Below are 12273 nucleotides of genomic sequence, written 5' to 3' on the forward strand. Positions count from 1 at the left end.
ACCCTATCTAAGCACTCAGTCATGAAAGCTATTGTTATTATTTTGTTCTTTATTTATTATTGTATTATTTTATTTTGTGAATAATAATAATTGCCATTCTAAGAGAACAAAGGAGGCATTCATGGTAAGTTCCAGCACCTCTTTTTCTAGGAAAACAGGACTGCCTATACCTGTAGATCTCAGGGCAGTTCACAACTTAAAATTACAGTATAAAAAACCTAAATACATGATAAATCCCCCCCTTCCACAACACATTTAAAAGGGCATCAAGTGCCAATTAGCCAAAGGCCTGGTTGAAGAGGAATGTTTTTGCCTGGCGTGTAAAGGTGCATAATGAAGGTGCCAGCTGAACCTTCCTGGGAAGAGCATTCCACAAACAGAGAGCCACTCCTGTCTGCTACGCTGTTCTTCCCTCAGGCAGCTGTCGACCATGTGGGGAGCCTCCATGGATATCACGCAAGGGGTCCAGGGAATTTGTACGACCACGTAACCCTTTTATGCCTATGTTGCCTCTGCCTATGTTGAAGAGGGCTCTTGTTTCTATCATGGTCTCAGTTTGAGGTAAACCTAAGCCTAATTTCTAATATATTGGATTATTGACTAATTTGGTTTATGACCTGCCCTTCAACAGATTCCGGGAGCAGCTCACAAAAGGCTAAAGTTACATTAATTATCCCATAACAGGAAATTGCAGCAGAAAAGCAGACGGCTAAATGTAAAGCAGGCACCATTCACAGCAGTAGTAAGACATTTTTAATATTATTCTTTACAGTTGTACCTCGGGTTAAGAACTTAATTCGTTCCGGAGGTCCGTCCTTAACCTAAAACTGTTCTTAACCTGAAGCACCACTTTAGCTCATGGGGCCTCCTGCTGCTGCTGCTGCGCCGCCGGAGCACGATTTCTGTTCTCTTCCTGAAGCACTATTTCTGGGTTAGTGGAGTCTGTAACCTGAAGTGTATGTAACATGAAGCGTATGTAACCCGAGGTACCACTGTGTTAAGTTTCTATACTGCCCTTCATCCGAAGATTACAGGGAAGTGTACAATATAAAAACACAAAAAATCATAACACTAACAAACAAAAACAGTATCACCCACTCCGTAGACGCATACACAATTTAGAAGGCCATGTATTGTTTAACTAGACAAATGCCTGGGGGAAGAGGAATGTTTTTGCCTGGCACCTAAAGATGTATAATGAAGGCACCAGGTGAGCCTCCCTGGGGAGGGCATTCTACAAGCAGGGAACTACCACAGAAAAGGCCCATTCTCATGTTTCAACCTTCTGAATCTCTTGTGAAAGGGCCACACAAAGAAGAGCCTCATCTAGGTTGGTAGCTAGGTTGGTACCTAGAGCCGGGTCTAGGTTTGTTCAAATAGGTAGAAGTGGTCCTTGAGGTATTGGGTCCTGAGCCATTTAAGACTTTATAGGTCAAAACCAGCACTTTGAATTGGGCCCGGAAACTAATTGGTAGGCAGTGCAGTCAGGTCAGGATCGATGTAATATGCTCAAATCATCTTTTCATGATAACACACCAACCCTAGATTCATTCTGTTGTTTGTTTGTTTATCTATTTAGTTTTTTATCCTATCTTTCCTCTAAAAGACATCATGGCTGGTAAAAGCTATCAATTCAAAACTGCAATAAAATAAAACGCTGTTATAAATTCTAATTTAGGAAGATTATCTGCCTATTGCATTGAAAATAGCTCACAATTGCATAGCTGAGGAAGACTTGGAACCATTTCTGCACTGTTTGGTGGGATTTCATTTCTTACGTGTCAATTTTAGATATACAAATCTGTCTTCCCGCAACCAAACTGCAAAATTTGGCTTCCATGATGCTTTTATTTGGCTTCCATGATGCTTTTATTTTTCTATATTATCTTCTTTCTATTTATTTGAAAAAATATAACCTCTGTACTACAGTTCTGCAATTTTGATAATTGTGGGGGTTTTCTTTGGCATTTTTTATGTTATGTTAATAAAAATTTAAATTAAAAATAAATAAATTTTAATGCTGCAGTTTCACATTGCTTTTACCCTCTGGAATGTATTTGCTGTAGAGTGGCATTCAGCGGAAGGTTGGGTTCCATAGATTGTTCATGTAGAACATTCAGGTCAGCAGTAAAATGTCCTGAGAGACTGAGATATTCTCACTGGCTTCTTATTATTGCCATTTCTAACATTAGATTTGTATTCATTCATTATTTTGCTTAGAGACTGGTTGTGCTAGGTAGAAAGCAGCAAGAGACTGCTAGCATATCGTTCTTCCTGTTGGAGCTCAGGCCTTGATAACATGAAGCTTCACTATGCTATCAACCTTCCAGTCAAGTATATTTTAGCTTGTTTCTGACCATTAAATTTGTTCATCCATTCCCCACCCCACATTAAAAACATTGACATTTGCAAGTGTTTGCAAAAATGCAGAAGAGTTCATATTCATCAGCAGGCTACCCCTGCAGACTTGTGCTGCTATATAGAGTAAATTTGCGTAGTGATATTAACGCTTATGCAGAGTTCTGCCTAATGAGCTGTGACTCTACTGGCTATGCTGAAAATGCTAATTAAGAGGGGGGAAACAACTCTTTTCCTGTCAATATTTTCAGAGATGCCCTTTGGCAAGTGAAACTGAAGGAATGTTGTTTTAAGGATCAACTATTTCAATTTTTCCCTATTTAGAAACTTAGTGTGTCTCCAGAAGGTTGCTTTTTGAGTAGGCTTCAGTCACATACTTGTGAATTTTGAGCTTTTGCACAAAAAATATTTCCCCAAAAGATAGGACTTTTGTGAAAGAAAGTGATGGGTAGATGCAACAGAAAGTGTGAGATGACACTTGTCACTGGAGAACAGGTGAGGTTCCTGAAGACCGGAAGCAGGCAAATGTTGTCCCGATCTTAAAAAAAAAAGTGGGGAAAGAAGACCCAGGAAACTACCAACCAGTGAGCTTGATGTTGATACCAGGGAAGGCCCTAGAACAGATAATGAAACAGTTGCTCTGTGAGCAATTAGAAAAGTATCCTGTGATTACTAAGACCCAGTATGTGTTTCTCAAAAACAAGTCATGCCAGACAAACCACATGTCTTTTTGACGAAGTTGCAAGCTTGGAGGATCAGGGAAATGCTGTGGACATCTTGATTTCAGTAAGGTTTTTGACAACCTGCCAGTGATATTCTTGTGAACCTGGTAAAATGTGGGCTGGACAAGGTAACTGTTAATTGGATTTGTAGCTAGTTGACTGACCAAATTCAAAGAGCGTTCACAAATGGTTCCTTATCATTCTGGGAAAAAGTGACAAATAGGGTGCTGCAGGATTCTGTTGTAGGCACAATATTGTTCTTAAAAAAATACCAAATCTAGTGTGCCAATGTCAATGCCAGGATATCTGTGACATCAGAAATTGTTTTGTGAATTACCATTGTTAAGTACGAAATTATCACTTCACTTTTCTTCTTTTCATTTCCTTGGGAGCTCTCTTTTTACAATCCCCATGCAACCTCGGGCCTGCAACTCAGGACAACACTTTTACGCATCTGAAAAACTGAACTGTAGTGCCTGAAAGCTTAGGGCATAATAAATTGGTTAGTCTTTAAAGGGCCATAATACTTCTTACAGTTTTAAAAAGAACAGGTACTAGGGGGAAAAAAGAGAGACCAGGACTCTCCTAGATAGATAAAAGTGGTTAGCTTAAGAGGGTGAAAGCGGTATAAGGTAAATAATTGCTGCTTCTGCAATGGAAAGAGGTTGAAGCTAAGTAAATTTTAATTGCTGCAGAAGGTGGTCTTGTGCACTGTACACAAGTAATATGTTTTGCCATAGATGCTGTCAGTTTGGACTGAGCATGCTCTGCAGGAGAGAAATGTTCTCCAGTTGGTTAGTTTATACAGACTTTTGCTTAAAACAAAAAGAAATCAGACATGATGGGGTGCATAGATTGGCAGGAGTTAGAAACTGGAGAGTAGCATGATGGGTAAAAGTGAATATGAAACAATATTATGTTGGGTCATGTCACTTTCAGGGTCAGTGTTCTTAGCATTGCTTGGAAATAGCTGCCAAGGCTTTCAAGCACAGGAACATTTAAGCCCTCCTGGAAATGCCAAGGATGCAATGTGTGTCATTTTCTAAGCAAGGAAGAGATTTTATCTCGCTAGCGAATTCTGTGATTGGCTCCAGTCTGCAGGTGCCAGGCGTTGGAAGTCCTTGACTATGGGAGGAGTTTGCAGTTGCAGGGTCCCTCTTAAAGCCTTCTCTTATAGCTTACCTAGTGAAGAGAAGAGAAGAGAAGAGTGAGAGTCAGATCCAGCCAAGAGCACGGACACGGACACACAATTCGTTCCCGTGCCTAAACTCTTTTGCCATGGGGCAGTTAATGAAATCGGCATGCTTACGACGACCTCTAATCCTCATCATGCAGCTGAGTGTCGCATATATCGCTGTCACTTTCAGCACCACAACCAAGAAGGTAAATTACTTGTGTTTTGTGTGAATGTATATGTATGTATGCATGTAGTTATTAACATGAGAGCATACCCAAGGGTGTGTCTGAACAGGCACAGGAACACTCGGTTTCACAGTACGGCAGTCTGTACAGCAAATACTTTTGTGGGTGTGACTCAGAAATGGATGAGCTTTCATAAATACACATGCTTGCATATATGTGTTTGCCTCCTCCTCCTCTTCTCTTCCTTCTTCTTCTTTCTATAATCACACCTTTCATCCAAGGAGTCAAGGTGGTATACATGGTACTCCTACTCTCCATTCTATCTTCACTACATTCCCGGAAGGTAGAGCGGACTAAGAGACAGTGATGGGCCCGAGGCTACCCTGTGAGTTTTATGGCTTAGTGGGGATTTGAATCCTGGTCTCCTATCCCAGCGCTCTAGTCACTGCACCACAATGCATGTGTTGATCTCTATGTGTGTGTTTCAAAGTTTGTGGGTGTAAAAGCAGTGAGTGTCCTCTCTGTCTGAGACTCAATGGAGGTGAGCCCTGAAGGGGCACAGGCAGCTGAATATATTGACAAGTCTCCCACCTTTCCTCCGGTCTACCCTCTACCACAAATTATTGTCCTCACATGTAATACTGCAATATCTGATGCTATGGAATCGATAGAGAATGACATCTTGACCCCATTAAAGCCAAAGGCGGTTCTGGCTTCATTAGGGTTTGCATTTCACTATAAAGAAATAAGCAACTCAAGGATCATAATAGCATCGCCCAGGAAAAGGCCAGGGTGGGAGGAGGCAGGGAGATATGAGGCTGAACCGCTTGTGTAGCATCCCATTAATCATCATTTCAGAAAGCTTATTTTTGCGGCTTCAGCCTACTGAAGACCATTCTTCCAGACATCTCTTAGTTTGGCAATACAGAATAAACTGACTGAACTTCAAACCAGATGACAATATAACAAAACAGTGTTATGAGTCTGCACCTTATTTATAACCCGTTAAACATAGGCCAGAATTAATAGGGGTTTTTTCTGGCAGCACACAGCTCTTTCATTTTTACATATTTACATAGAAGAAATAGCTGAGCTACCGTTAGTTAGATCATTTGTAAGCAAAACCACCTGTGTTTTATCCCAGCAGATAAATTATATCATCACTAAATATTGGGGGGATTTTCCCTTCACAATAAGAATAAGCCCAAAAGTTGTGGAACTCCCTCTTTTCTGATCTCTGATGGTTTCGACTGTTGCAATTCATTCTGGGTTACAAGTTCCAAAATTCTCCCGCTGTTCCATTCACAACTAGCTTCATGTCTCGGGGCTAAGCAAACTCTTCCGATGTGCTGATAATTTGATTGTGGTTGCGTGCATGTGATCCCTGGGCATAGGCTGCCACCACGAGGCGATGAAAAACTTCAAACCGCTCTGCTATGAGCCTCTGAAAAAGATTAGGTATGGGACAGCCATAGGAAGGTCCTCGGGAACGAGCAAAAGTTTCCCAAATGTTCTTGGATCTAAGGCATTATAAAGTAAAATGTTGCTTTGAATACCATAAATTAAACAATGTGTGGTTTATGACAAAATGTACTACATTTTTATGACTGTAGCAAGCCTCACGGTGAGCTCTGGGATCTCTTAAATTTGTTCTCATCAGTTGTGAAGCTTGCAAAATAAACACCAGTTATAGCTTTTGATATTGCTGTCTGCTCTCGTGTGCTGTGGTTGGCTAGCAACCCCTTGCGTCTTTGCCCGCCTAAACTTTAAATGCTCCGTGAGAGAGCTTAAGAGCAGGCTTCTCTGAATTTAGAAAAGGATTGTAGCTCAGGGAAAATAATCCATTGCAGTTTCTCAGAGTTTCTCATTTTTTCCCCCAATCTCAACTTTCCACATTTCTTTAGTTTGAACTTTACACATTTCTTTATACACTTAGAGGTGTATAGGGTGTTGGGGGAGAGGTAGTACCCCTGGTGGGGGACACATATTGCTCCTTCTGGGGTAGTTTGTACACCTTCGGCCCCCACCCTGCATTCAGCTCTCACCTGTGGCTCTGAGAAGCTGCCAGTATGTGACAGCAGCTACACCCCGGGAAACAGGTTTGACTGGCTGGTAGCTGATGGGTCTCAAACCCTCAGTGACAAGCCCCTGCATACAAAGACAGGGTCTGGCGGATTGAGCGGATGAGGCCAATAGTGGGTCAAATGGTCAAGAAGGCAGTCCGAGTTCCAGGGTGTTTGACAACCAGGGTACGACTGTACCAAAAAATAAATATATTTTTAAAATATACTGAAAGCTGGGTGTCAGGCAAAGCGTTCTACCCTAGCTAGTTTTCTATGTGCATAGATTTATTTATACAGTGATACCTCTGGTTATGTACTTAATTCATTTTGGAGGTCCGTTCTTAACCTGAAACTGTTCTTAACCTGAGGTACCACTTTAGCTAATGGGGCCTCCTGCTGCTGCTGCGCCACCGGAGCACAATTTCTGTTCTCATCCTGAAGCAAAGTTCTTAACCTGAGGTACTATTTCTGGGTTAGCAGAGTCTGTAACCTGAAGCGTCTGTAACCTGAAGCGTCTGTAACCCAAGGTACCACTTTATATAATTATGTAATTGACTTTTTATTTTTTTATTTTGTTTATCATATTGTTGTTATGTTACTATGGCCAATGGCTGATGCAAATAAAGATTCATTCATTCTGCATATGCTGTAGAGGGAAGGGAGGGGCAGATGGGGCTCATCAACCTGGGAAGGTAGCCCATCTAGGAGAAGGAAAACTGATCCTCAACCTCTTCTGCCTTGCATGCTGTCTTTCGGAGAAGAAAAGGCCAAGGAGCAAACCCTACACAATTCCGGAGTGGAGTTCCTAAGATGCTTAGATGGCACCTTGTACGCCTCCTTTCAGCAACTCCTGCAGCCAAGCTGGTGCCAGTAAGGCTCAGAGTGGGGTATTGTTGTCTGGACAGCCCCGGACCTCCATACACACTACTCAGGCTTGCACCCAGGAGAAGTCACTTTGGTGCTGCTAATGCAGTAGTTTGACTTCACCCCACCAAGGTGCACTCCATTGTCTCTTGAGACAGATGGCACCAACAAGTTTTATGCAATTTTGCCCAATTTACATATTTTTGCAAAGCAGTTTTCTTAATATTTCTTAATGTTTTTGTATGTTAAATTTCACTAATACAGTCATACCTAGAGTTGAATGCGCTTCGGGTTGAGCGCGTTCGAGTTGCGCTCCGCGGCAACCCAGAAGTAACGGAACGCATTACTTCTGGGTTTCGCAGCTCACACATGCGCAGACGCTCAAAATGACATCACACGCATGCACGGTAGCACTGCACGCGCAGACACGCCGTCGCGTCTTGTGTTCTGTTCGGGATGCGAATGGGGCTCTGGAATGGATCCCATTCGCATCCCGAGGTACCACTACATGTGTTTTCACCCCATGCATATACCTTTTTACACATTACAGTGGTACCTCAGGTTAAGTACTTAATTCGTTACGGAGGTCCGTGCTTAACCTCAAACTGTTCTTAACCTGAAGCACCACTTTAGCTAATGGGGCCCCCTGCTGCCGCTGCGCCGCCAGAGCCCAATTTCTGTTCTTATCCTGAAGCAAAGTTCTTACCTGAAGCACTATTTCTGGGTTAGCAGAGTGTGTAACCTGAAGCGTATGTAACCTGAAGCGTAAGTTAACCCAAGGTACCACTGTACTTGGATGGGGAAGTGCATTGCAAAATTCAGAGAAGTGGAAATTTCACAGCAAAAACCCACTATTCAATGTTCAATAAGAGCAAACAGCAATCTGAGGAAAACCTCAATTAACATTTGCTCCAAGTGAGTGCTTAAAAACAGGTTTACATGGGGAAAGCTCTGGGGCAAAAAACAAAAAAACCTGCTTGGAGGTTCGAGCATTTAAGCACAGACCTGTGTCTGGAAAAAGCGGAGCAACAGGTAAGTGTGGATAAATTCTTACCACATTTTGTAGACTCACAAAGCTGCCTCATGCCAGGCCAGGCTCTTTGTATGTGTAGCTAGCCACAAGACCCTCCTGGGTTGTTTTTGCTGCAAGAAACTGACACAGCTAATTTAAAAAGCAGTGAGCAGAAATAAGGTACCGTATTTTTCGCTCTATAGGACGCACCCGACCATAGGATGCACCTTGTTTTAGAGAGTGAGAACAAGAAAAAAAATTCTCCCCCTCTCTGCGCAGCGCTCCTTCAGAGAAGTGGCAGGAGAAGTGGAGTCCCTTCCATTTCTCCTCCCGCTTCACTGAAGGGGGGCTGCGCAGAGAGGGAAAGCTGTGCAGCGCTTCTCCAGTGAAGTGAAGCCAGGAAAGCAAGAGGGATCGGAGGCTTCGCGTTGCTATCGCTGAAGCCAAGGAGCCTGCATTCGCTCCATAAGACGCACACACATTTCCCCTTAATTTTTGGAGGGGGGAAAGTGTGTCATATAGAGCGAAAAATACGGTAAATACAAAGCAATGTAAAAGGAATTGGCAGCCATAAAATAAATTAGATTAACAAGCAAACGAAAGCTTTTGCTTGGTGCCAAAATTATATCAAAACAGGCGTTACTGGTCAGAGCATTCTACAGCCAGGGTATCGCCACCAAGGTCCTTTCTTTAGTTGCTAGCCACCATATATTCAGTGATGTTGGCTCTCAAAGAAAAGACTCTAAAATATTTTAGGAAGGGCCATAGTTCAGGAGTAGAGTATCCATTTTCCATGCAGAATACCCCAGTTTCAAACCCCAAGATCTCCATGTAGGACTGGGAGAGACCTGAGTTTGAAGCTCTGGAGTGTAGCTGCCGGTCAGTGTAGGCCAGATGAGCCAGTGGTCTGACTCAGTTTAAGGCAGCAGCCTATGTTCTTCCTCACAGGTTTGGCTTATGGGGGAAGTCTTCATCTGTTCAGTGATTGAAGCCACACGCTTGGTCCCCATGCAGCCAGAAACCATCTAATTTGATATCTGCTGCCCTCTACCTCCTCTTCTTAGAAGGAAGAAACTGGTTAATCCTTGTCCAAAAAAGCAGGATGTCAAAAGCCATATTCCTCCCAAGGCTGGGTTGTTCAATGTTGAAATAACACATACATCTGTCACAGAGCCCTAAGAGTAGAGAGATAATACAGAGGAAATCCAGTTGTCTTGTTTAAAGCTTCTAATAAAATGATACCTTTTATTTAAATACTGCATTATGTAGTTATGCGTGCGCGCTCTCTGCCTGCCTGTAGGCTCATTCCAGATGCACTAAAATGATCAGATTTATTTCCATAGCTGGTACTAACTTTTATTTGCCCATTTGTAAGTGGGGAGGTGGTAGCATCCCTTAGGGTTCTGTGGAAGGCTTCTCTCTCTTCAAGAAAATGCAGGGTGCTTTGCTATTTACGAGATCCTTTATGGCTGATAAATTTATGTGGAATTGTCCATAAATACTTCCGGTGTGTGTGGGGGGGGGGAGCAGGGAGAGGCAGTAGCATCATTTATTGTTTCTGAAAGAACGCACATCTTTCCTCTTTTTAATGAGCGTCAGCCAAGTGAATTATAGTTCTGATTTCAGGGAGAGTTGTGACGGCACAGAAAGACCATTGGAGGTAATCCAGTTAAGTACGTCCCCATTAGCACTATGCATTTAAATGAGCATTATATCCATTTAAACAGTCATGGATGCTTCCTCAAGAATTCTGGGGAACTGTAGTTTGATAAGAGGTGCTGAGGGCTGTTAGGAGACTCCCTGTTCCCCTCACAGAGCTACAATTCCCAAAGTGGAATGCTTCTTCCTAAGCTCTGTGAGGGGAATAGAGCTCTCCTAACATCTTTCAGCCTGCTTAACAGACACAACTTCCCAGAATTCTTTGAGAATGTTAATTTAAAGATCTTTTTCAGCTCATCATAAATGAGGTTCCATAACTCTCTAATTTCTACCTCTGCTACTCAGGCAGTGCACTTCTATACATGTTTTGGGCTTACTCTAAAGTAAGCCTGCTTAGAATTGCAGTTACAAACTGCAGGTCATCTTGAGATTTAGATGTGTGAGGTGGAGCCAATGACTGAGAGGGTAAACCCTGACTATGCTTGGAGGCTCAGGAGGGTGTAGCTCAATATACTGGAGAAACGGAGCTGGAAACAAAAGCTTTCAAATCAAGCAGTTTTGTCTCCTTACCCTGAAATTTTAGCTCATTGAGAAAATAGCTTAAAATTCAGGTCAAAGACTTCCCAATAACTTGAATAAAGACACTCCCCCCATGAATTCTCTCATTGCCCATTGTAGTCTTCTCTGTGAATGTGTGATAGAATCAAATCACTTTAAGCTTGTAAATACGTTGAGCAACATTCATTCTTAGGCTGCTCCTAGCTTGTAAGTTTATTCAAACTTATGCAACTGTAATGGGAAGGGGAAAGAAACAGCAAAAGAAGTTCTGTGTCATCGTCATATTTGTTTTGGAATCAGCCTTAACCACATCCACATGGAAGGCTGTCTGCATTGTTGACCTCTGGGACTCAGAGGCTCAAAGCGATGAGAGAACCCAGACAAGCTGTATTCTCACCATGACTTTGCATTGTAATTCTGGCAAAGGGATGCAAGTATGATATATAGTCTCTTTTTCGGCTGGTCAAATGTGAGTGTACTTGAATGATTATTGTTTTGGATTCCAAAACTAAGGCCACAAGCAGGATGAACCCAACAACACTCCTCTTGAAATGCACTCACTATTAAAAGTTATAAAAGGAAGCTGGAAAGCATCAATGCCAGAGATAAGATTCGGAATTCTGAACTATTTCCAGTGTAGAGTTGGGATATTTTCATCCTACGCAGTGATTAAAAGGATGTTGATGTTTTGGTATCTAAACTCCTAAAGCTTTGAACACATTAGCGACTTAAAACGCAGCAGGGCCATTTCACTCATTATATTTCAAGCCACATTTGCAAACTGCTGTTCACACCATGGGGGGGGGGGGTCTTCGCCTGATCCATATTACCTGTTTGGTGTCTCCCCCCTCCCCACTCTCATCTGCACATGTACTATCATCTGTTCATGCACAATGGCTGCCTCATAGGTGCACACCTCAGCTGAAATGCAAAGCAGTGGGAGATGGTTTGGGGGAAAATCTGATGGAAGGTAGGTTTTTTGGGGGGGGGCTCACCAAACAGCAGCATTTCTCAAGAAACTGCAAGATTGATGTGGGTTGTGGTCAACATCATGTGTTCATAGCTTCAAACACCAGTGGTAGGAATGCACTGGAGCCAGATTAAATGGTAATGTATACACAACCTTAATATCTGTGTTCACGTTGGTCTGTGACAACACTCAGGTCGTTATTCTAGTATGGCATGTTCCACAGCTATGAATATCTACAGGGTTCTGCTATCAATCTTTATGATTCCCGCTGAAAAATTGTAATCTACAAATGCAAATAATTTGCCCCAGGGCATACAGGAATGACTCCTGCCCTTTGAGCCACCTCACAGCCCTGCCTTTGCCTCACAGCAGGATTTTGGTTTCGGATGCAAACACCACTGAACACATTGAAATGTACTTCTGAGTAGACGTGTATAAGAATGGGTTTTGATTCTGTTGAGGCAGTTGCCTCGTTTTGCGTTCCCATGTTCCCCAGTGTTTCATAAAGCAACAGGCTCCTAAAACTTTGAATTTCTCTGAGCTTTTGAACCCCCCTCATCCCTTTCTAAATTTATGGGGCACTACAGGGGTTCCCCTGCTCAGTGCCACTCCTCTACAGTGTGCAAAAATTCTTGCACAAAATTGTGTGCTCGTAAAGTCTGCTGCTATTTTTTTTTTAAAGATTGTTTTTGAGATTGTTTTTTG

The 12273-nt window shown here is 42.5% G+C and overlaps 1 protein-coding gene across 4 annotated transcripts in view; it reads left to right on the plus strand.

Moving 5' to 3' along the window:
* CAPN6 (calpain 6) overlaps positions 1-12273 on the plus strand; it is a 68077-nt gene that overhangs the window by 21975 nt on the left and 33829 nt on the right. The window contains exon 2 of one of the 4 annotated variants that reach the window (XM_083722053.1): positions 4258-4463. The exons of 2 other annotated variants lie outside the window; for them this stretch is intronic. In XM_083722053.1, coding sequence (XP_083578179.1) covers positions 4258-4463 — 206 coding nt within the window. Of the gene's footprint in view, positions 1-4257; positions 4464-9644; positions 12033-12273 lie in introns of those variants that run through there. One more of the 4 variants, XM_083722056.1, reaches the window with a different exon arrangement.

Source organism: Podarcis gaigeae (assembly GCF_964106915.1).
Source record: "Podarcis gaigeae genome assembly, chromosome: Z".
NCBI lineage: Eukaryota > Metazoa > Chordata > Lepidosauria > Squamata > Lacertidae > Podarcis > Podarcis gaigeae.